The 23,206-nt window shown below is 35.4% G+C and overlaps 1 protein-coding gene across 1 annotated transcript in view; it reads right to left on the reverse strand.

The window, feature by feature from the left end:
- Positions 1-23,206, reverse strand: part of PIK3R4 (phosphoinositide-3-kinase, regulatory subunit 4) — a 67,992-nt gene that overhangs the window by 17,458 nt on the left and 27,328 nt on the right. Inside the window, exons 9-14 of the mRNA XM_012664546.1 lie at positions 19,866-20,011; positions 17,807-18,010; positions 13,625-13,826; positions 11,595-11,782; positions 10,216-10,426; positions 7,769-7,934 (exon numbers count right to left, since the gene is read on the reverse strand). Of these exons, the coding sequence (XP_012520000.1) occupies positions 7,769-7,934; positions 10,216-10,426; positions 11,595-11,782; positions 13,625-13,826; positions 17,807-18,010; positions 19,866-20,011 (1,117 nt within the window). The remainder of the gene's footprint in view (positions 1-7,768; positions 7,935-10,215; positions 10,427-11,594; positions 11,783-13,624; positions 13,827-17,806; positions 18,011-19,865; positions 20,012-23,206) is intronic.

Genomic DNA, 23,206 nt, shown 5'->3' on the forward strand with positions numbered 1-23,206 from the left:
ATTCAGTTTACTAATATTTGTTGAGGATTTTTACACTTATATTAACTGTGTATTGATCTGTAGTTTTCTTGTAATACGTTTGTCTGATTGCAGTTTCATGGTAATATCTACCTCACAGAAGGAACTAAGAAGTGTTCCTTCATCTATTTTTTGGAAGACTCTTTTGAAGGATCAGTGTTGCAATAGTTCCTTCTTATCTGCGGTTTTACTTTCCATGGTTTCAGTTACCTATGATAAACCATACTCTGAAAATATTAAATGGAAAATTCCAGAAACAAACAATTCTCAAGTTTTAAACTATGCACCATTCTGAGTAATGTGATAAAATATCACACCTTCTGGTCCCTCCCACCTAGGACATGAATCATCCCTTTATCCAACATATCCACCCCAAATAAACTACCTGCCCATTAGTCACTTAGTAGCTGTCTCAGTTATCAGATTAACTGATCACAAGAAGGGTGAGTACAGTACAGTAAGATATTTTGAGAGAGACAATACACCACATTCACAACTTTTATTACAGTATATTGTTATAATTGTTCTATTTTATTATCAGTTATTATTAATCTTATTCTGTCTAACTTATAAACTACACTTTATGATAGGTATATCACAGTATATACAGGGTTCGGTACCATCTGAGGTTTCAGGCATCCACTGGGAATCTCAGAATGTATTCCTTATAGATAAGAGGGACTAGTGCAATTCTTTAATGTTTGGTAGAATTTACCATAAAGCCATCTCAGCCTGGGCTCTTCTTTGTGGGAAGTTTTTTTATTACTAATTTCTTTATTATTACAGGTCTATTCAAATTTTCTATTTCTTCTTGAGTCATTTTCAGTAGCTGTGTCTTTCTAGGAATTTGTCCATTTCATCTAGATTATCTAATTTATTGGTACACAATTATTCACAGTATTCCCTTCACGGTATTCTTTATTTCTGTCAAGTCAGTACTATTGTCTCCACTTTCATTCCTGATTTTAGTAATTCGAGTCCTCTCTTGTTTTTTATTGTTCACTGTAGGAAAGGTTTGCCAATTTTGTCGATCTTTACAAAAAAACAATTTCTGCATTTGCTGATTTTTTTCTTTTGTTTTTCTATTCTCTATTTCATTTATTTCCTCTTTAGTCTTTATTATTCCCTTCCTTCTATTAATACTTGCTTTGGGTTAAGTTTGTTCTTCTTTTTATAGTTTAAGATTAAATTATGGACTTGAGATCTTCCCTTTTTCTTAATATAGATATTTATAGCTATAAATTTTCCCCTTGAATACTCCTTTAGTTAGCTACACTCCCGAAGTTTTAGTATGCTATGTTTTCATTTTCATTCATCTCAAAGTATTTTCTAATTTCCTTTTGAACCACTGGTTATTTAGCATATGTTATTTAATCTCCACATATTTATGAATTTCTCAGCTTCCTTTGTTACTGATAACTAATTTTATTCCACTTTGCTAAGAAAACATACTTTGTACGCTTTCAATCCTTTTATATTTATTGAGGCTTGTTTTACAGACTAATATATGGTTTAGTCTGGAAAATATTCCATGTACACGTAAGAAGGATTTATATTCCACTGTTGTTGGCTGGAATATTCTATCGATATCTGTTAGATCTGGTTGGTTTGTAGCACTGTTCAAGTCTTCTCTTTCCTTGATGATCTTACGCCTAGTTGTTCCATCCATAATGAAAGTACGCTATGAAAGTCTCCCACTGCTATAACTGAATTGTCTGTTTCCCTTCAATTCTGTTGGTCTTTGCTTAGTGTATTTTGGGGCTCTGTTGTTAGGTGCGTATATTTGTAATTGCTATGTCTTCCCAATGGACTAACCTTTTTATCATTATAAAATGTTCTTGTTTAACTCTAGGAGCAATTTTTGTCTTAAAGTTTATTTTTTATCTGACATTAGCCACTCCACCTGTCTTTCAGGTACTATTTGCATGGTATATCTTTTTTAATTCTTTTATTTTTTGTCTTTGAATTTAAAGTATGTCTCTTGTACAGAGTACATAGTTGGATCATGTTTTTCCTTCCTTTTGCCAACTCTGCCTTTTGATTGCATTTAATATGATTACCAATAATGTCAGAATTCATGTCTGACATTTTGCTTTTGTTTTCTGTGTCTTACGTGGGGTTTTTTTTGTTCTATTTCTCCATTACTGCCTTAGTTTGCATTAAATATTTTCTAGTATATGATTTTAATTTTTGTTTTTATGTTTTGAGTTTTACTAAATGTTATTTTTTAGTAGTTGCCCTAAGAAATATATCTTAAAACAATCAAACTAATACCAACTTAATTTTCAATAATACACAAAAACTTTGCTCCAATATTATCTGTTCCCTCCTCCTTCCTCTGTACAACTACTGTCATACCAATTATATATCTATGTTACAAGCCCACTGACACAGTCTTATATCTTTATGCAGTAGTCTTTTTAAATTGGATAGGAGGTTAAAAGAGTTACAAGCAAAAATAATTTGTACTTTCTTTTATATTTACTTATGTTTTTACCTTTACTGATGATCTTTATTTCTTCTTATGGATTCAAGTTACTGTCTCATGTCCTTTCCTTTCAGCATAAACGATTCCTTTTAGTATTTCTTTTAGGGAAAATCTGCTAGGAAGAAATTCCCTGTTTTTATTTATCTTGAAATGTCTTAACTTCTCCTTTGTTTCTGAAGGACAATTATATTGGATATAGAATTATTGGCTGACAGTCTCCTTTCAACATGTTAAATGTCATCCCGCTGACTGCCAGACTCTTATTATTTTTGATTTTAAAAATCAGCTGTTAATTTTATTGAAGATCCCTTGTATCTGATGAGTCACTTTTCTATCACTGCTTTCAAGAATCTCTCTTTGTCTTTCAAAAGTTTGCTTATGATGTGTCCAATTGTGGCTCCTTTGATTTTATCCGACGTGGAGTTCACTGAACTCTTAGGTGTGCAGATAAATGTTTTCCATCAAATTTGGGGGTGGACGGCCAATATTTCTTTGAATATTCTTTCTGCCCCCTTTTCTCTTTCCTCTCTCTCTGGGACTATTATCATGCTTATGCTGGAATGGCTGAGGGTGCTCCACAGGTCTCTTGAGACTCCAGGCTCTGTTCATTCTTTATTCTTTTCTTTTTGAACCTCTGACTAAATAATGCCAATTATCTACCTTCAAATTCTTTTTTCCTTGTCTGTTGAAATCTGCTGTTGAGCCTCTCCAGATAATTTATTTTACTACAGTTATTATACTTCTTAACTCCAGAATTTGTATTTATTATTTCTATTTCTTTATTGATATTGTCTGTTTGGTGAAACATTGTTCTCATACTTTAATTCTTTAGACATGGTGTCTTTTAGTTCTTTGAACATATTTTTAATACCTGATTTAGAGTCTATGTCTAGTGAGCCCAATGTCTGGGATTACTGAGATACAGTTTCCACTGACTGCCTTTTTCCCTATATAGAGGACATCCTGTCCTGTTTCTTTGCCTGACACGTAACTTTTCATTTAAAACTATACATTCAAAATTAATATAATGTGTCAACTTTGGAAATAAGATTTCAGAGTTGTTCTATTTGTTTGTTTAATGATTTTCCTGGATGAATTCTACAAAATCTGTATACTTTGTTATGAGCGGCCACTGAAGTCTCTGTTCATTTAGTTTAGTGGTCATCTAATAACTGGACAGACATTTCCTTCAATGACTTAAATTATTAAGTGTTCCAGCCTTTTGCTGAAAGTTTTGTTTGTGTTGTGGCACACCAACGCTCCATCAAGCATTTTACAACTCTGCTTTAGCCTTCATTTATTGCTTGTGCAGAGTCTCAAAGTCACCCAGAGGTAAGAATTTGGCCTTTTCAGTTCTTTTCTGGGCATGTGAGCAACCCTGTACATACATGTGGCCTTATAAATATCCATGAATACATCAAAACCTTTCAAAGGCCCCTATGGACATCTCATTACTCAGTTCTTCCTTTTAAGCTTTCTGATAGCTTTTTGTTGGCCCCAACTATTAATAGTAATGCCACCTCAGAGAGCTGCAATGTTAAGCAAATGGTGCAGATTATCTTCAACAAATGCCTTATGGGTAAGGTTTTTCTCAAAGAACAAGGTATGAGTGGGGTCAAATAAAGATAGGCCCTGAAAATGGAACTTTTCAGCCAGATGGCAGAGAGGTTAAATAGTAACATTTCTTTGGGGTATGATTCCAAAAATAGAAACCCTATATGCTCTTCTTAAACCTTCTTTTTTAAAACACAATTATCAAAATCTTTCATATCAAAAACTTTATTTTCACATCAGTTCATAACTGCACTATCGCTTATTTATCCAATTTCACCCCTATTGCTGAGCCTTTAATTTGCTTCTAGTGCTTTTTTCTATTATAAAGAAAGCCAATCTGAACAGTCTTAAAACTAAATCTCTGAGTTTATTCATAGTTATTTTATTAGGATATGTACATCATAAAGGCTTGTGACACATATTGTCAAAAAGCCCTCCAGGGAAGATGTATCAACTGCATTTCACCAGAAGGCACCTGTTTATAAGAGTGTCCCAACACCATTAGTAGGTTCTCATGCTTCTTGGTTTTACTGCATTTGAGAGAGGCCTAGGGGTTCCTTTCTTAAACTCTTCTCTTCTGTTGCAATCCATGATATTAACTTAAGTGGTTTATTCTCACTCTTTTTCCGGCCCCTCTTTTCCTGTCCCCAAAATTCAATTTCCTAAGATTCAAGCTTCAGGCCTCTGTTGCATTTTATATTCCCTTTCCTTCAGAGTAGCCATACCATTAAAAAATACCTCTGATTTTCAATAATACCAGTGACTCCAAAATATGTAACCCTAACAATGACAACTTTCTTGTGCACCTTTCATATTGTTCCAACTCTTCAGTGTGACAAAATACCACTTAGATATTTTACCATCATCTCAATTTCAACAAATAACAAATCAATCTCCCATAAAAGTTAGAAGCTAAATAAGCCAGAAATAAGGCAGCATAACAAGATATGGAAAATATACTTTAGAATACTAGAAAGGAATAAGTTGAAAAATCTATGCACAAGTTTAAAAAAATAGCAATTTTTCAAGAACTAGTCCCCAAGGGACAAACTAAAAGTTTAACACAAGTAAGAAGAAAATGGCAGAGCCAAGATCCAGGTGGCATACATCACCAATCATAATTCAGTGAGAAAGTGAAGACTGGGAACTAGGTGGTCAGCCAACATAATGCGTAAGGGAAAATCCTCTGTCGTCACAATGTGCTAGTAACATTTCCTATGAAAACATGGAGTTTTGCTGCTCTTTCTCTGCCACCAGTTGTTCCCTTCTTGCCTTTGGCAATAACAATCACTTCCTTCTCCCCTCATCAGTCCATGAAGCCATGTGGTGAGGGCAACACATTCCACTCCCCTGGCCTCGTCCCCAAGCCAAGGCCCACTGCATTCCACAAACAAGACAGCAAGTGTTACAGCAAAGCAAGAAAGCAGCTGCATCCAGAGGAGACCCGATCTCCTTATTACCATACAAACTTACCAAAGTCTATGAAGTTGGCTAAATTGCCAAAATTCTGCGGATACTATGGTCTGAAATGTAACACTGGAATACCACTGCCTAAAATATGACACTAGGATACAGAAGGCATGACTCTGTGATAAAAATCATTTGGGAACTAACAAGCAGGGTTTTTGCAATTTATCCTCCTAATAAAAGGGACAATGAATACAACTGATAACAAAGAACCATTTGGAAAAATTATCACAAGAGATTTTTAAAATACTAATCAAAATGCCAATAATGATGAGGAAAAAATGAAAAGAATGGTTGCAAGGAGAAAAAGGGGCAGGAATTTAATAGGAAGGGACATGAGGGAACATCCTGGTCATATTCTGTATATTGAGAGGGGTTCAGGTTGCAGAGGTATACGTATTTGTTAAAACTCATGGAATAGTTAAGACCTGTGCACTTCGCAACATATAAATTTTATGTCAAGAAAGAAAAAAAGAACCTTAAATAAATATTGAATTCTAGTTAATAATATGTATGCTGAAGTTTTGAGAGGGCATGTACGCATAACTGCAGTTTATTTTGAAATCATTAAAAAATGGATTGATGAGAGGTGGATAGATGGATAGTTGTAAGACACAGCAAATATAGAAAAAATTATTAACTATAAAATCTGGGTGGCAAGGACATGGATGCTGTGAAACACTTTCAATTTTTCTTATAGGTTTGAAAATACTATAATAAAGTGTTGACAAAATTTGCTGCAGTAACCCAGTATTCTTTTATTGATTTTTAATTATGTTCTGACCAATGCAATACCAAGAGAGAATGAACACAAAAACAATATTTAAGCACAGTATAAAACTATAGTTCTTTCAAAAAAAATTAACAATCAGCACAAAATCTTATCGGGTTGGTAAGTAAAGAGTAAACTTATAAATTGTTTTAGTAATCAAAGATATTTTCCTATTTGATGATTTTGTGGTTAATGGTTATGGTCAAAGAACTGATAAGAAGAAAAGCACCAGAAAATCTCCACATCTTTCTATGTAGATGAGATTCAATTTTGATTTCTAGTATGTTTCTCTTCAGACCAAACTAGGCAAAGAACAAATAAGAATATGATAGAAGGGAGGGTGGGAGTGGGGAATGTGTGTGTGTGTGTGTGCATGTGTGTGTGTGTGTGTGTGTGTGTGTGTGTAGGGAGAGAGAGAAAAGGGCGTAGCAGACAGACTGAAAATTAAGTAGGTATATAACTATAAATCTAGAATGCTTATAATTAATAATCACATTTATCAAAATCACATCATGCATATTTAAAGTTTTAGGGATTTCAAGTCATAAATTATCTCTTTCTTGTCTACAGCAGTGGGGCAATGGTACAATATTTGTTTTCCTTACATAGCTATACATGCCATCATTTTTTGACTTTTCTCTTGTTCATAGTCCATCTAATCCATTCAACAAGTCTTGCTGGCTCTACCAACAAAACATCCAGAATCTGATCATTTCCCACTACCTCCCTGCTACCACCCTGGCCCAAGCCACCATCTCTTACCTGAATTATTGTACTAGTCTCCTAACTGCTTCTGTTCTGCCCTCTTCAGTCTATTTTCAACACAATAGCCAGAGTAATTCTGTTTTCATCTAATTCAGATCATGTCTCTCCTCTGCTCAGAACTCTCCAAAGGCTCCCCATCTCACTCACAAAGTCATTTACGACAGCCTATAAAAGGCCCAATCTAATCTGACCCCTTACCCTTCCCTCTTGCTCACACTGCTTCAGTGACACAGACCTTTCTGCTGTTCCTCAAACATGCCAAACATGTTTCTTCCTCAGGGCCTTTGAAATTCCTGTTTTCTCTGCCTGGAATGCTCCTCCACAAGACGGCCACATGGCTCTTTCCCTCACTTTTTTCAATTCTTTCCTCAAAAGTCATTTGTTCTGTGAGGCATTCTGTGGGCAGTTTATTAATATTTAAAATTTTACTCTACCCTTACTGCCTTCCCTGCCCCTCTTTCCTGCTATATTTTTCTCCATAACATATTTTTTCCATCTAACACACAGTATGTTTCACTTATTTATACTTGCATCATCTCTCACTTTCCATGAGAAGGTAAGCTCCACAGAAGAGGGATTTTTGTCCACTTCTCATTGCTGTATCCTTGCCACCCAAAACAGGTGCCTGTTACAGAGTAAGAACTCAATAATAAGTATTTGTTGATTTGAACGAATGAACTGATCCATTCCTGAGCATATGTTACCTGGTGGTGGTGGTCTTCCCCTCCATCTTTTGGCTGTTCCAGATTTTCACTGTGCCATCATTTGAACATGTTGCAAAAAGTGAGTGTTCATCAGAGACTCTAATTCGATTCACAGCAGATTTGTGTTCATGAAGATGTGCAACCAGTAGCCCTTTAGGACGCCACCCTAAGGTAAAGGAGTGTATCTTAAATTGTAGTTTACAATCTCCCACTCATCCCCTAGTTACAATCACCAACGACCACCTTGAGAACAATTATTAAGGACTAAATAATTAAAAGGTATCACTAGCCAGCTAATACAGAGTGGTCTACTAGACCAAGACACATTTATTAAGACATCAAGACAGCAATCAAATCTTGCTCAAATAGCTTCAGAAAGACTGCACCTGGGCCCCTTCTCCAGTATCTGAGAAGACAAAGTAGTCACTTGCTACCCCTAAAAACCCTGACTGCTGACTCAGTAGCATGAGGTAACGATTACCCTAGCACAAGGGAACATGAAAATCTCAAAGACCCAATTCCACCACAGCATAAACGTGTAACCGTGGGTTACTTATTCTCTGAGCTTTACCTTCCTCAAATGTAAAATGAGGAGTATATTACTTAATCCAAAGGGTAACGATATGGATAAGCAAGACATAAAAAAGAGTATAACATTGTCCCTAGCTCACAGTAAACATGCAAATGTTGATCAATTCCCTCCCTACCTGCAATCATTTATTCTATGATATAAACATGTTAGTAAAAACGGTATTATAAATTACAGTCCCAGAATGTTCACATTCTGTCCAGTACTTTCTTTATGATACATATAAGCTTCTATGTTTTGTTATATATATTCTTTTTGTGTATTAATTTCCTATAATAAATTATACATTCTTTGAGGCCAGAAACCATGTCTTATGCATTCTGAATCATTCACAATACCTAGCATAGGACCTTGCACACAACTGTCCTCAATGTTTGATGAATAAATTTTTTTGTATTATACTAAGTATAACATTTCATTATATTTAATATTATTCGATTTTAAAATAAAACAGCTATGCTGAAAATCATATTGTACTGGGAGTCAGCGTTGTGTCTAATTGAGTGATAACAATGCCATTTTAGAAATGATTTCTTTTTACCAAGAAACAATAATGAAATTGAGACTACTGCCAAATCTGGCTTACTCTAAGACAAAAAACAAAACGTTTCCCCTTAGATCTCTAGCTCATGTGTGGAGACAACAGCTGAATGTGCTTTTTAATGACGAAATGCTGAATTTGAAAGTGATCAAAACCACTCTGTCAAGAAGTCTAGATAATCTACTAGCTAGGTTGAACATTTCCCTCTAGAGAAAATCAATTTCACACAACCACTCAAGTGTGAAAAGAAAAAAATCAAGAGTCCAACAGTCATTGCATATTCCTTGAACCACAAAATTTGACATCTTTTCTGTGATTTACTAAATAAAACGTGTAACTCCACTAAGTATAAAATATCACCTATAAAGACATATTCTATCATAAAATAGATAGTTTGTGTCAACTTTTTTCTTTATTTAAAGCAGGGCCAGTAAATAATACTGACTTACACCACAGAAACAGCTTAAACATTCCAGGATATTTATTTTAATAAGAAAACTTATGTGACTAGAGATGCCACTTGCCACTTAACAATATTAACCAGCATCTTTCTGAGTCCACATCAGAGGCCCACAGGAATTCACATGATTTTTCAATGTCTATACATAAGCACACTATGAATTTCTTCTCAGAGAGTTTAAGTTAAATTTTTGTTATTAAAATGTAAGTACAGAAACTCATACAACTTTTTTTCAGAAATCTACAAATCTAATATCAAAGACTAGCTCCGCCACGTTACACTGGGCAAGTCTGTTAAAATAGCTGAGCCACATTTTCATCAAGTATCTCTAAATTTCTTTCAAATCTCCTCAAAATATAGAACTATATCCCCAAAATCTTAATGTTAATAATCATTAAGTGGTAAGATTATAGGTGATGCTGTTTTCTTTTTTAAAATATTATTTTCTAAATTTTCTACCTTTTTCTTACAAAATATTAATAGATGTATGTTAAACCCTCCAGAAATTAAAAGCAAGCGTTTACTCCAAGAAGCCTGGCATTCGATGGGAAAGCGGCATGACACTAGGCAGGTAAGACCTAGTACTACAAATGGAAAAATGAAGCAGAGACAGACTAAATTATTAAGTAAACAGCCTAAATATGACACAGCAAGTTGCTCTCAGAACTAAACAGATCCATACTCCACAAATAATGACTTAAGATTTTTCACTTATTATAATACTTCTTCCTCTGGGTTTCCCAAATGACAGGTTTTTTCTTACTTCCTTTGTCTGGTAATTAAATACCAGTTTCCTCCATTAGATTCTAGTTTCAGGCACCTAGTTGGACTACAACTACCTATCAGTGGAACTTTACCAGGGGGTGGTGGTTTGCTCTCCCATTCAGCATTTTCCATCATTTGCTTAGCTATCCTCTCAGCATTGCACTGCTCTCGCTTTTGTTGTACAAGCTGCTGAAGTTCAGTTTTACAAGTTGTGATCCGAATCTGATAAGTGGATGGTAAAATTGTACTACTTAAAACCTGTATTACTGGTTTTTTATTCTGGACATTCATCACTTCTGATACCTGCAAAACAAATAGAATTATAGGTCTTCATGTCATAAGCAAAGTAAACTTGAAGATAAAAATGTACCCATGTTCTATCTGTGTATTATATCAGCTTTTTGTCCATATTAATTTACCAGTTTTAAAATCTATTTAAATAAATGACATTTTCTCAAGGAAAACCTACTTAAAATAAAGCTTAACCACAAATGCTAAAATTCTAACCTCTACATTTAGATAAGAAATATATCAGCATAAAAATAACATTAAACAAAAATTCTCATTAATTTAAATGAAAAGAAGAAATAGAATTTCAATTTTATCAGTCTGGTTCAATTAATATTTTCATTTAAGATATGATTGGCTAGGGAAGAGTTACCTTAAATTACAAACTAATTTCAAATACAGATGCTCTTTGACTTACAATGGGGTTACATCCCAATAAACCCATCATAAATTGAAAATATCGTAAGTAGAAAATGCACTTAATACACCTAATCTACCAAATATCACAGCTTAGCCTAGCCCACCTTAAACATACACAGAACACATACGTTAGCCTACAGTTAGGCAAAATCATCTAACACAAAGCCTATTTTACAATAAAGTATTGAGTATCTCACATGATTTATTGAATACTGTACTAAAAGTGAAAAACAGGATGATTACATGTAGAAAAGTACAGTTTCCACTGAATGCATATCGCTTTCACACCATGGAAAAGTAGAAAAATCATTAAATCAAACCACTGTAAGTTGGGGACTCTCTCGGTTTGTCAAAATCATCATGACATTTATTATACATAGCAAACTTGGGACGTCTTCCCAGAAGTATTTTTCCTATTTTACAAATATAACTATGTTATATTGGAGGAGGAATTAAAAAGATTTAAAAGGTTCACTATAGTCCAATTATAATCATAGTTCATAATAATGTCTTCAACCCACAATTTCAGATCACTTTTATTGGCAAGTATTCTAAAATGAGACCTTTCTGGTACTTTCAATAACTAGATTTCCCCTTGGCCATAAAATTAAAGATAAACCTGTCTTAGAAAGAAATATGTCCTCCCTAAAGGACAAGTCACCATATTGATTTTTCCATTGCAGTACACAGTCTTTAAACATCCAAAACAGCAGCACAATGGGATTCAAAGACACGAGGAGGACTACTGCTTAGGTAACAGTACCTGCGGAGAAGTTGACAAAGGGACACAAATGCCAGCGGAAGACTCAGAACGAGGAGGCTTCCCAGTCTGAATCACTTCTTGGTCACTCCCTTTAGGTAGGGCCTGTGGGATGTTTGGTGGCTCCAGTGACCCAAACATGCTTTTCCATTCTTCATTTACATTTGAGTCTTGTTTTACATGTTTTCTAGCTACGAAAATATATTCAGAATAGTTAGTCTGAAGGCAGCCTTTAAAATCAGTATGTGCTTTTACTGCCTTTGGGGCAGTGGCGGGGAAGCAATGGACTTCACATCCTACTTGTTCCTTAAGATTTACAATTTATTCATATTTATATATCAACTCATTAAGTCTCACTTCATCTCTACAGCAGATGGAACAGATGTGCTTTCAATGGTGTTAATAATTAGACCTAATTGCATTCTGGTTTCCCAAGGCTAGCTCAATATCAAGTAACCACTTTATCTAAAGAAGTGACAATAAAAACTTCTTCAAATGTCACTGACCACGCTGCTAAATATGACCTCTCCATTTCCAGGATCAGTTACTTGGGAAACAAAAACAAACAAAAAAAAACACAGAAGAAATTAAAAAATCAATTGGGATATAGCTACCTCCTTACTATATAGACAGATGAAAGCCTTCATTTTTATCTTTGTCCAATTACAAAAAAATATAAGTAACACAAGGTTCTGGTATTACCAAAATATAGCATGAATTGCTCCCATAATTCTAATAGCCTGATGCATAGTCCTCCAACTTTATAAACCTCGTAGACTATACTTTAATGATATACTATCATATTATTTTGAAAAAATAGAATACATACTATTTCAAGACTTGCTTTTCCTCCCCACTTAACTAAATACTTTGAACATTTACATAATCACTCCTCTATTAATGAACATTTAGATTATTTCCTTTTTTTCCACTGAGAACATTTTTACATACTTCTTCATATGGCTGTCAGTGCTTCTTAGGATCAATTTCCAGAACTGAAAACAGTGAGTCAAACAGTAAGGACATTTTAAATTACAGTCACTAATGTCAAACTGCCTTCTAAGATGAATATGTTCAGTTTATAATCTCACCAACAGTGTATGAAAATTCCTATTTCCTTGTACCCTTGCCAATACCAGGTATCATCAGTCTCTGCTAATCACATAGGAATACAATGGCATCTCTCATTGTTTTAATTTGCATTTATTATTTGCCTTTTCATATATATGCATTTCTATTTTTCTATCAGTTGTATGTTCAAATACCCTTTTTCTTTTGGGGTGCTTTTTTCTTATTAATTTGTATGAATACTTTATATTTATGGATGTAAACCATTAAAAATTATGTTACAAATACCTTATCCCAAATTTGGCAATTAGAGGGCTTATTTTAAATATAATTAATTAAATGCCCTCAAAAATCTGATGCTGTAACAGAGGAATTTTTAAAGGAATGTACTTGGCAGTGAATATATCTATGAAAGGGGTATATATAAAAAACCTCATACAATCAATGTCAGTGTCACAAGAGCTAACATTTCTAAATATTAAGACTACAAATGGTTAAGGCTTCTCTGGTCTCTACTCTTTTGTATTTCATTATTAGTAGCAAAACCATTCTTTTAAATTCATTGGGCATTATCTACTAATAATAAGCCACAAACCTTTATCTCTTTTTATATAGACTATTGCCTTTAGATTGGTGATTAAAGGATTAAAAAAACAGAATTCCATCTTCAATCATATGCCTCCACAGTGGAAACATAATTTTATTATAAGCCTTTGGAAGTAAGCCTTGGTTTGTCACAAACAGAGCTGTGATTTTGGCAGGTTATTTAATCTCTTAATTGTTAGTTCACTTCCCCGCTTTTCCTTCCCAAAATCTCCCTCCTAAGTAATAGAGTCACTATATTTGAAAGTTCTATATCTGAGAAATGGGGATTTTTATTTTATTATTATTAATTAGCTAAAAAACAGCCTTATGAAATAACTAATAATAACTAGCTAAACACACACACAAACAAATGTACTAACCCCGTTTGTCATCTGGTTCTTGTTTGGTTTTAACAAGATCAACTTGTCTCCCAGTTATGCCTAAGGCTGCCAAGTCAATAACACCTTTCTGACTACTATCATGAAGATGGCTCTGGTCCACTATATTGGCCTTTGCTTTATTAGATTTCATCATGAAGTCTTTCAGTGCCAGAAGTTTGTCTTCCTCTTCCTCTGTCATTCCCTAAATCCAAATAAAATCACATACTTTAGGTTATTCTCACAAGCAATAACAACAGGCCTCAGAAAGGCTAACTAAAAGGTCAAACTACCCAATTTAAAATTGAAAGAGAATGCAAAAGGAGAAATTTATATTTAATGAGTATGTGAAGGCATTCTATGATATTTAAAATGTTTTACACAACTCAGGAACTGATAGGAATGCTGGCTGAATTGCAAATCTAAGCAACATACCCAGTAGCATTCTAGGATAATGGCTGGAGTCAGACTACCTAGGTTCAAATTCCAACCCTCTTACTTACTATCTGTGTGACATTGGGCAAGTTACCCAATTTCTCTGTACTTCTATTTATGTATCTATGTAATGAGGATAATTACTACCACCCATCGTATGAAATTATAGTGAAATTTTAATGTGTTAATCCACCTAAGATACTTGGCACACTTGAAACTGACAAATACTAAATAATTAATTTAAATAATTAATTCAGGCCAGGCGCAGTGGCTCACGCCTGTAATCCTAGCACTCTGGGAGGCCGAGGCAGGAGGATTGCTTGCGCTCAGGAGTTCAAGAGCAGCCTGAGGAAAAGTGAGACCCCGTTTCTACTAAAAATAGAAAGAAATTAGCCAAGCAACTAAAAATAGAAAAAATTAGCCAGGCATGGTGGCACGTGCCTGTAGTCCCCAGGTACCCGGGAGGCTGAGGCAGGAGGATTGCTTGAGTCCAGGAGTCTGAGGTTGCTATAAGCTAGGCTGACGCCATGGTACTCTAGCCCAGGCAAAAGAGTGAGACTCTGCCTCAAAAAAATAAATAAATAAAATGAATGAATGAATGAATGAATGAATAAATAAATAAATAAATAAATAAATAATTCAATGTGCAACTTAGATAATAAGGTAAATGTGGCAGTTCTGCATTTTCCCCTTTCCAGCCATCCACAGAATCCTCTAGTACCTTTTTATTATGCAAAGGAATAAAAAACATTCATTTAACACAATGGCAATTCCCCTGGGGCCTCAATCTGGAATCCCACTAGAGTTTACAGTAATATTCACAACTCTCAGGCACAGTATGATACAAACCAACCCTAAGAAGGTAGAAAGCTAAAAAGCAAAACAAAATTGCATTAAAGTACAAGAATCATAGAGGGATCCTTGACTAAATTTTTCCCAGTGTTCACCCATAATTCTTGGTTTATGTTCACCCCTCCTAAAATTCACTTTAAGTAGACAATTTTATAGTTCTTTTTGTTAGTCTACGTTTTAGTCCACAAAAGGGAGGGCCATAGTAAGGGCCATAAACAGGAATGAAGTACTGATACATACTACAATATGTGGAACCCTGAAAACATTAAGATCAGTCAAAGAAGCCAGACACCAAAGGCCACATATTGTGTGATTCCATTTATATGAAATGTCCATATTAAGCAAATTCATAGAGATAGAAAGTAGATTAGCAGTTGCCTAGGGCTGGAGGGAGGGGAAAAGGAATGACTGCTAATAGATACAGGGTTTCTTTTTGGGGTGATGAAAATGTTCTGGTATTTAACAGTAGTGATGTGGTTGCACAACTGTGTGAATGTACTAAAAATCAATGAATTGTATACTTTAAAAGAATGAATTTTATGGTAGTAAACTGTATCTCAATTTAAAAAATGTTAGGACTGCACCATCAAAAACAAACAAAAAAACATCTGACAAGGACATGACAAGAAAGGAAAATACAGAACAAGCATTCTGTCGATGACAGAAAGCATATACCATGGTGGTCCCATAAGATTATAATGGAGTTGCCCGACAAAGGTGAACCATTTTCTATCTTTTATATTATATTTTTACTATACCTTTTCTATGCTTAGATATGTTTAGATACACAAATATTTATCATTGTTTTAACACTGCCTACAGTATTCAGTATAGTAACATGCCATACAGGTAGGTTTACAGCCTAAGAACAATAGGCTGTATCATATAGCCTAGGTTCATAGTAAGCTATACCAGGTAGGTCTGTGTAAATACATTTTATGATGTTTGCACAGCAATGAAATCGTCTAACAATGCATTTCGCAGAACATATCCCTGCTGTTAAGCAATGCATGACTGTACCAGGTTCAGGGACTGGAAGAGTCAACACTGTCAAGTCTTCTTAATGTCAAGCCTTGTAATGTCCTTGTCAGTTGGTTTTTTATCTGTTTTTGATAGCGCAGTCCTAACACTGCAAGTCTTCTAAAGCCATTATCACCAGAAACAACATAAAACAAAGGAATATTTGTTCCTCTTTTTGCACTCAGATGAAATGAGGGTATAAATGACAGACAAATGAATATACTAAGCACTGACATTTCAGAGGAATATGAGTCAGTGAGTTTTAGTGATTTTACCATGGCACCCAGTAGTGGGAGCTGGGACTGAGGGAGCAGCAGCAGCATGAGGGCTTGGGAGAAGAACAGGAGGAAGCAGAAAGTATTAACAGAAAGGCTATGGAAACCACTCCTTCCCACTCCCTTTTACCCATGGCAGTGGCAAAACCAACACCTTAGAGCAAGGTGAGAAGAAGGGACAAGGGGCTAGAGTGGTTCCATCAGGTAACTAATGACTTATAATGAAAAGCAAATTTCAGGACGGAGGCTTTTAAATTAATATACAGGATTGGTATGGGAGAAAGAAATACAAAGAGTCAAAATTTCCAAGCCTAAAGAAATATAAATTAGATTGGGATAATTTTTACTGCATGCCAAAATCTTTTTCATAAGGGTTACTTAACTCAGGAGAAACAACAAAAAAATGTGACTTGGAATCCAATTTTACATAAATTACTTTCTAAAATATAAAAGACATCTGATGTACAAGCCAAGGTTAAAAGAAAACCCAAAGAAAAATCTCTTCAGAAATTCAAGTCACATCAAATCAAGTCTTCAAGAATACAGGAAACTGAACCACTCTCCTGGAAGAGATACTCAGAGGCAACCATAACCTCTAGGCAAATCTAGATCTAAAAGAACCAAAATGGTTATCGACCGTGGGAGCCTGTTCCAATGTTCAATCACCCAAACCAATGTTCAGGCATCAAATAGCAGTAGATATTGAGTGACAAGTAAAATACATGAAAGGATTTACATCTTAAAACTTATAAAATTCTCTCTCTGCAACCGAATCCATTTTCTTATCTTTTCTTGTCAGACAAGAGATGACTGACAAGCATTCTCTTTATAAAAACTTTCTGCAGAATTAAAGATAGTCATTAACGTCCCTCGGTATTTGTCTTATGGTTCATGAAGCAAATACTCAGCAATTGTATTCTTTATTTCTAACATCATTTTTATTCCTATCTTGACTTTTCTAGATCCCACACGTCCCTCATAAAACAGGATGCTGAATCTGGACTTAAAATTTCTAAAGAGGCCTTACCAATGCCAACTATAATAAAAAGATTACTTCCTAGTTCTAACACAATTTGTTAATTGATCTAAATTTATTGGCTTTTAAGATATAGCAGTAAACTGCTGGTTTATTCCACCTAAGATGTATTATAAACTCAAGTTATTTTAGCTGTTTGTATGTAGTGAGAACTCAATAAATTTGGGCTAAAATGAACCAGGACCTTTCTATATTGCATCTGTGCTTTGCAACATTTCCGCTAGCTGAATTTCATTATATTTTTGGTGAAATATGGAATTGAATCAAAAATATTACTTAAATCTAAGATTATTTATACTCTCTTGCCCTCATTTATTTAGCCAGTAATCACAAACGAAACTTAATAGGTCTCCCATGATTCTTTATTTAGCTCAACTAAATGTCTTATCATCCTCCTAGTATCTTTGCTTGGATGACAAAGCAAATGCATAAAATGTCTGCCGTATTTATTTCCTCATTTTTTATAATGTAATACTAACCAATAAAAAATATTTTAATAGCTAAATGGATGCTTCAATATTTTTGAGATTTGCGTTTAAATGTAAGATTTCAGAAGGGCGATACAACCTGTGAGAGCAATTTCTTCAGAAGCTGTGCTATTGCGGGATCCTCAGGGGGAGGGCAGTCAGGAAGAGACCCATTTCGTTTCTTCTGACGCATGTGAAGATGTCTGAACAAGCTAGTAATATCTTTAGACCGCAAAGCATAATCAAATATAGAACGACTTACTGGCTCTTTTAAAACACTGAGCAGAACAAGTTTTCTTTCAATCTATATTAGAAAAATAAAAAGAATCAGCCAAAAATACAACATATAGTACAGTTATTTTCAAGTTCAATAAATACAATCATGAAAAGTTAACATAGACATTTATTTTCTAAGAAAATGAGAGAGATCAACATCTGCAATTTTTGCATAGAAGGAAAAAGAACACTAGTGAACTTTAAAAAGGTAAGGCATTTCTTACTTTTCATTGTTAGCACTAGAGGTCACATCTGTGTCTATCATATTGGAAGACTAATAAAACTACCTATGCCAGAAAATTTTAGAAAAAAAGAGAGCCTTTTCTAGATCCCAATATGTCAGATGACATCCCAGATCTAAAAAGCACCTGCAGTTCACAGGTCTAACAGTAAGTTGGTACTGATCCAGAAAAGATGCTCAATAACCACAGGTCTTCCCTCAGTCATCACATCTTTCCAGTGGAGTCGACCACTGAGAAGAAATACATACTCTTTCCACGAAGTTTATAAAATCTTTCCTTTTATTATCCAAAAGAATATCTTCCTCATCAATGACCATGTAATAAAATAAATGAGCACTACTAACAGTAATCAAGAGGATTTTCTTCAGGATATATTAAATATTTAACTACGTGGTGAGTCTTTTGTCTAATCCAAACTTTTTTTTTTTCAATTCATACTAATTTATTCATTGTTCATGCATATTAAATGTCCATGATTCATGAAATAAATGGATAATTAGCCTCTTAACTCCTGATCCTGACCTTTCAAAATATAAAACAATGGTAAATCAAAAGTTTAATGAACAAATTTCTAAACAGAATACCTAGTCAAAGGAGTCGGTATCTCTAGACCTAATTTCCAATGACCCATAATAAATATTTTTTTAAAAGGCATTTTTTCTGGTAGTTCCATCCAACTTTCATGTACATATAAATTGTTCTTAGGGTAAAAATAAAAAATTCTATAAACTCTATGAAATAAAGAATGATGATCCCCAGAAATGAATGAATCTATGAGGAAAGTGAAGACTGAGGACACAGCCAAAGCTTCCTGGTTTCCAGACTTTAGCCAAGGCATTTTCTTCAACAAAAGGGAAGGCACATTAAGATACAAAGGTAGGAGAAAGCCAGAAAGGCATGTGAATTTCCAAATGGGAAATGGAGTTTTGGTAAAAAATAAAATAAAAAATAAAGAGAGATCTCAGATTATTTTAATAGCCAGAATCATAGTTCAACATTTCATTCAATTTAAATATCTACTTTGATAGCTGGCTGTCTAACGAGATGAAGGGTATAAACACTGACAAGGTAGGTAAATAAAATTTGGCTTGTACAAAACACAGACCCAAATATTATTATCTAGAATTATATTGCTAGAGGTAAAGGCCAGGGGGTTCGGGGGAGGAGGCTGTTAGATTAAAAAAGAAAAGAAACAAATCCAGTAGTGGTCCAAAAAAAAAAAAAAAAAAAACCCACAAATATTTGAAAAGGACTTTTGCTAATGTATTATAAATGATACCTTTGGCTTAAATCAATTATACTTTTTACAATAAAAAGCAGAGGTCCATCAATATATATTTCTGCTGGATTATATTTCCCTTTAACAGTAAATGCTTTACAATAGTACACAAAAGAAAATAAAGTATGAACTGTTGCATGCTATATTAGGCATAACATGATATATAACATAATATTCTCTTGAACTTTTCTAAACTTCAAAGTTGCTTGGTCTATTAACGTTAACAAGTTTGAAAGGAGTATGAAAATGCTATAGTCCAATTTAAATCTCTAAAAATTTAAAGTAAAATAGGACTGTCTAAACATTTTTTTAAAGGGACACAGTTCAGAAGGAGGATTGACTCCAAGTTGGAACATGTATACCTGTATTATTGGTTGGGTAATATATGGGTCAAGATAAGGCATCAGTTTACAGTAGACATCAGCTGTACTTATTTGATGGGCTACCACTGTGATAAATCCCACGGCGCCATAGCGTATCCATAAATTAGGATGACACAGGAAGGGGGCTAAAGAGGGGGAAAAAAGGTGTGTTTCAAGTAAGTTAATTTCAAACTACCAAGATAAACAAATTTTTACCTTATAACATAATTGAGAAAGGGATTATACCACAATGTTACTATCAGATGCCTTCACATACTCAATTACACTGAGGTATAAACTTAACCAAGTGAATACACTATTATTGTAATATTCTCTTATCATAAATGTCAGTAATACTATAAAAGAATAAAAAGTTACCTCTTTTCTGAGGATTTAAAATTTATATTTTTTTACCTGGGGCTAAAAGTAGATAGGCACCTACTTATTTATTATACTAGACTTAAAATTATTACACAGAAACATAAAAAGTCCCAACAAAACACAGCAAACTATTTCTCTCCTACTTGTAACCCCACAGAAGTTCAAAGACATAGCATTTACCACACAAGAAGCAGAGAAACTGGGGAGTTCTTACTTCTCCAACCCATAGCCCAAAGTTTTAGGCAACAATTTGATCTATCTCACATTCTTTTTTTTTTTTGAAACAGAGTCTCACTCTTTTGCCCAGGCTAGAGTGAGTGCCATGGCACCAGCCTAGCTCACAGCAACCTCAAACTCCTGGGCTCAAGCAATCCTTCTGCCTCAGCCTCCCAAGCAGCTGGGACTACAGGCATGCGCCACCATGCCCGGCTAATTTTTTCTATATATTTTTTAGTTGTCTAATTAATTTCTTTCTATTTTTAGTAGAGACGGGGTCTCGCTCTTGCTCAGGCTGGTCTCGAACTCCTGAGCTCAAACAATCCGTCCGCCTCGGCCTCCCAGAATGCTAGGATTACAGGCGTGAGCCACCGCGCCCAGCCTATCTCACATTCTTTTTAATGTTCAAGTTTGATCAAATCTAATACATAATTCATAATTTCATTTAAAAGGCATTATACATAGAAACTAAAAAGGCAGGAAACATGATGCCTGTTCTTAAAAAGTTCAAAATATATTATTAAACCAGAAAATTAAATGAATGTCTTTTCATCCTTTTCAACAATTTTATGTATTAAACCTAAAATCACTGATCTTAATTAATCAAATTTAGACTAATCTGATTTAGAATAAAATTCAAACTTCTAAAAGTGAAAAAAAAAGCATTTGTATTAGCTCTGAGCATGTAAAGACAATAGCATTCAAGGGATATTTATTTCATAAGAAATTCAACAGAGAAATAAGAATGCCATCATATGCTAATAATACGTATATTTAAAGGGGAAGGAGAAAAGATTCATTCAAAATCTCTCTCTCCAAAGTTCTCACATTTCCAATTCTTCTGTTTATATACAAAGAAGGTTTTGGTTATTTCATAAACACCCTGCAGCTTCTGATCCATCCAGCAAGGGCAGGCTGGTATTTTCCCTTTGACAAGAGGGAAAATGAGGACTGAAAAAATACTGATTAAACTTCAGAAAGTAGCTAAACCCATAATGGCTTAACAGGAGTTGGGAACTGTATTATACTGAATTATTTGCCTCAATTCTTAACCTTGCTGCATCACACAATCATGCTCACATACTTGTATGCACTTGCGGTATACAACAGATACTTCTGTGCTCCTTGCTTTTGGCTCAGTCATATTACTTGCTTTGGCCAAATGAATATTAGCAAAGGTAACACAAGAGAAACTTGAAAAGTGCTGCATAGCTAAGTTTGCCCTCTCGTGCCTCTGTCATCGCCATGAGAAGAACGTAATGTGGGTAGCTGCTGCCCCTACAACCAGGGCCCCAGAATGAGACAGATGAGTCACAGTCTCCACAGACAATCTGAAGATGCACAGCCTGAAGCAAAGCCACCCATACAACCTACAGACTCATAATGAGAAATTTACTGAAATATTCTGAGATTTTGTGGTTGCTGTAGCATTATTATATCAGTAAGTAGCTGACTGATACAAAGCACTTCAAATACTCAAAAAACAAGAAGCCTGAATCAAAAGAATTTCCTATAAAACAGCATACTCAATCTTTTCTCTATTCAACACATCAAATTATCTAAAGACAAGCATGAGGGAAGTATTCATAATATCTAAGTGGGAAGAGTGCAGTTTTTAGAAGGGCTGCCAAAGAAATCATGATAACCATCAAAAACACCACCACCACCATTCCCTTTAAGAATCATTACAACAGACAGTGATATCAGAAAGATACAGAATAGGGCATTTCAGCATTCAATCCCTTATAGTAAAATCAATTTTAACAACTATCCATGCACGAAAGTATCATAACAGGAGCTAAGGAGTCCAGATGAGAAGTTAGAGTATCTGAGTATAGCGGAAAAATAAGAAAAGCCACCTTGAAGAGGGTAGGAAGGACAGTTTCACATTATCCACATAAACATTCCCCCAAGCCTGGGCAGGACAACATAGAGCAACACCTTCCCAAGTAGGGGAAGGAGATTAAGTGAGTTCCCCACTTTGCCACAGGCTAGCACTAAGCCCAAACCAGTAAAACCCAGGCTCTAGACCCCTTCATTTTGGTCCCACACTCCACGCCAGCCACCATGAACCCAGGACCCAGACCTGTCCCTGCAGACTCAGCACTGAGACCAGCCCTAGTGCCCAACTAGCCCCAGAGGACACAGGTTTGAGTGGACCCAGGGTCCAGGCCCACCCCAGTAGATCCTTGCACACACTTGGGCACTACAGGCCCAGGCTCCAGGCCAACCTCCATAGAACAAGGGCCCAGGCCCAGACTCATGGCCATGGACTCAGGCTCTAGACTCCCCCAAATGGACCTTGGCATCAAGCTAGTTCCCATGGACTTAGGACCAGACCCATCTCCATGGACCCAGGTACTAGGCCCAATCCAAGGCCAAGAAACCTCCCATAGACTCAGGCTCAAGGCTTGCCCTAATACCAGATCAACCCCCATGCACCTAAGTTTGAGGCCAGTACTCACAGACACAGGCTCTAGACTCGCCCTGCTGAACAAAGTCAACCTATGACCCCAGCACCAGGCTGGTTGCTATGGACCCAGGATCAAGGCTGGCCCCAGTGAACTAAGGCTCCAGGCCCACCTCTGTGGACCCAGACATCAGGCCAGCCCCTGTGGAACCAGGTGCCAGGCCTGCAAACCCATTGACCCAGACACTAGGCCAGCCTTCCCAAGTACTCCAGCAGCTAGCCCACAAATAGACCCTGCCAGACAGCCCACCCAAAATCTCTGCATGGGCTGACT

This window comes from Propithecus coquereli, unplaced genomic scaffold (genome assembly GCF_000956105.1).
Source record: "Propithecus coquereli isolate 6110/MARCELLA unplaced genomic scaffold, Pcoq_1.0 Scaffold12, whole genome shotgun sequence".
Lineage (NCBI taxonomy): Eukaryota > Metazoa > Chordata > Mammalia > Primates > Indriidae > Propithecus > Propithecus coquereli.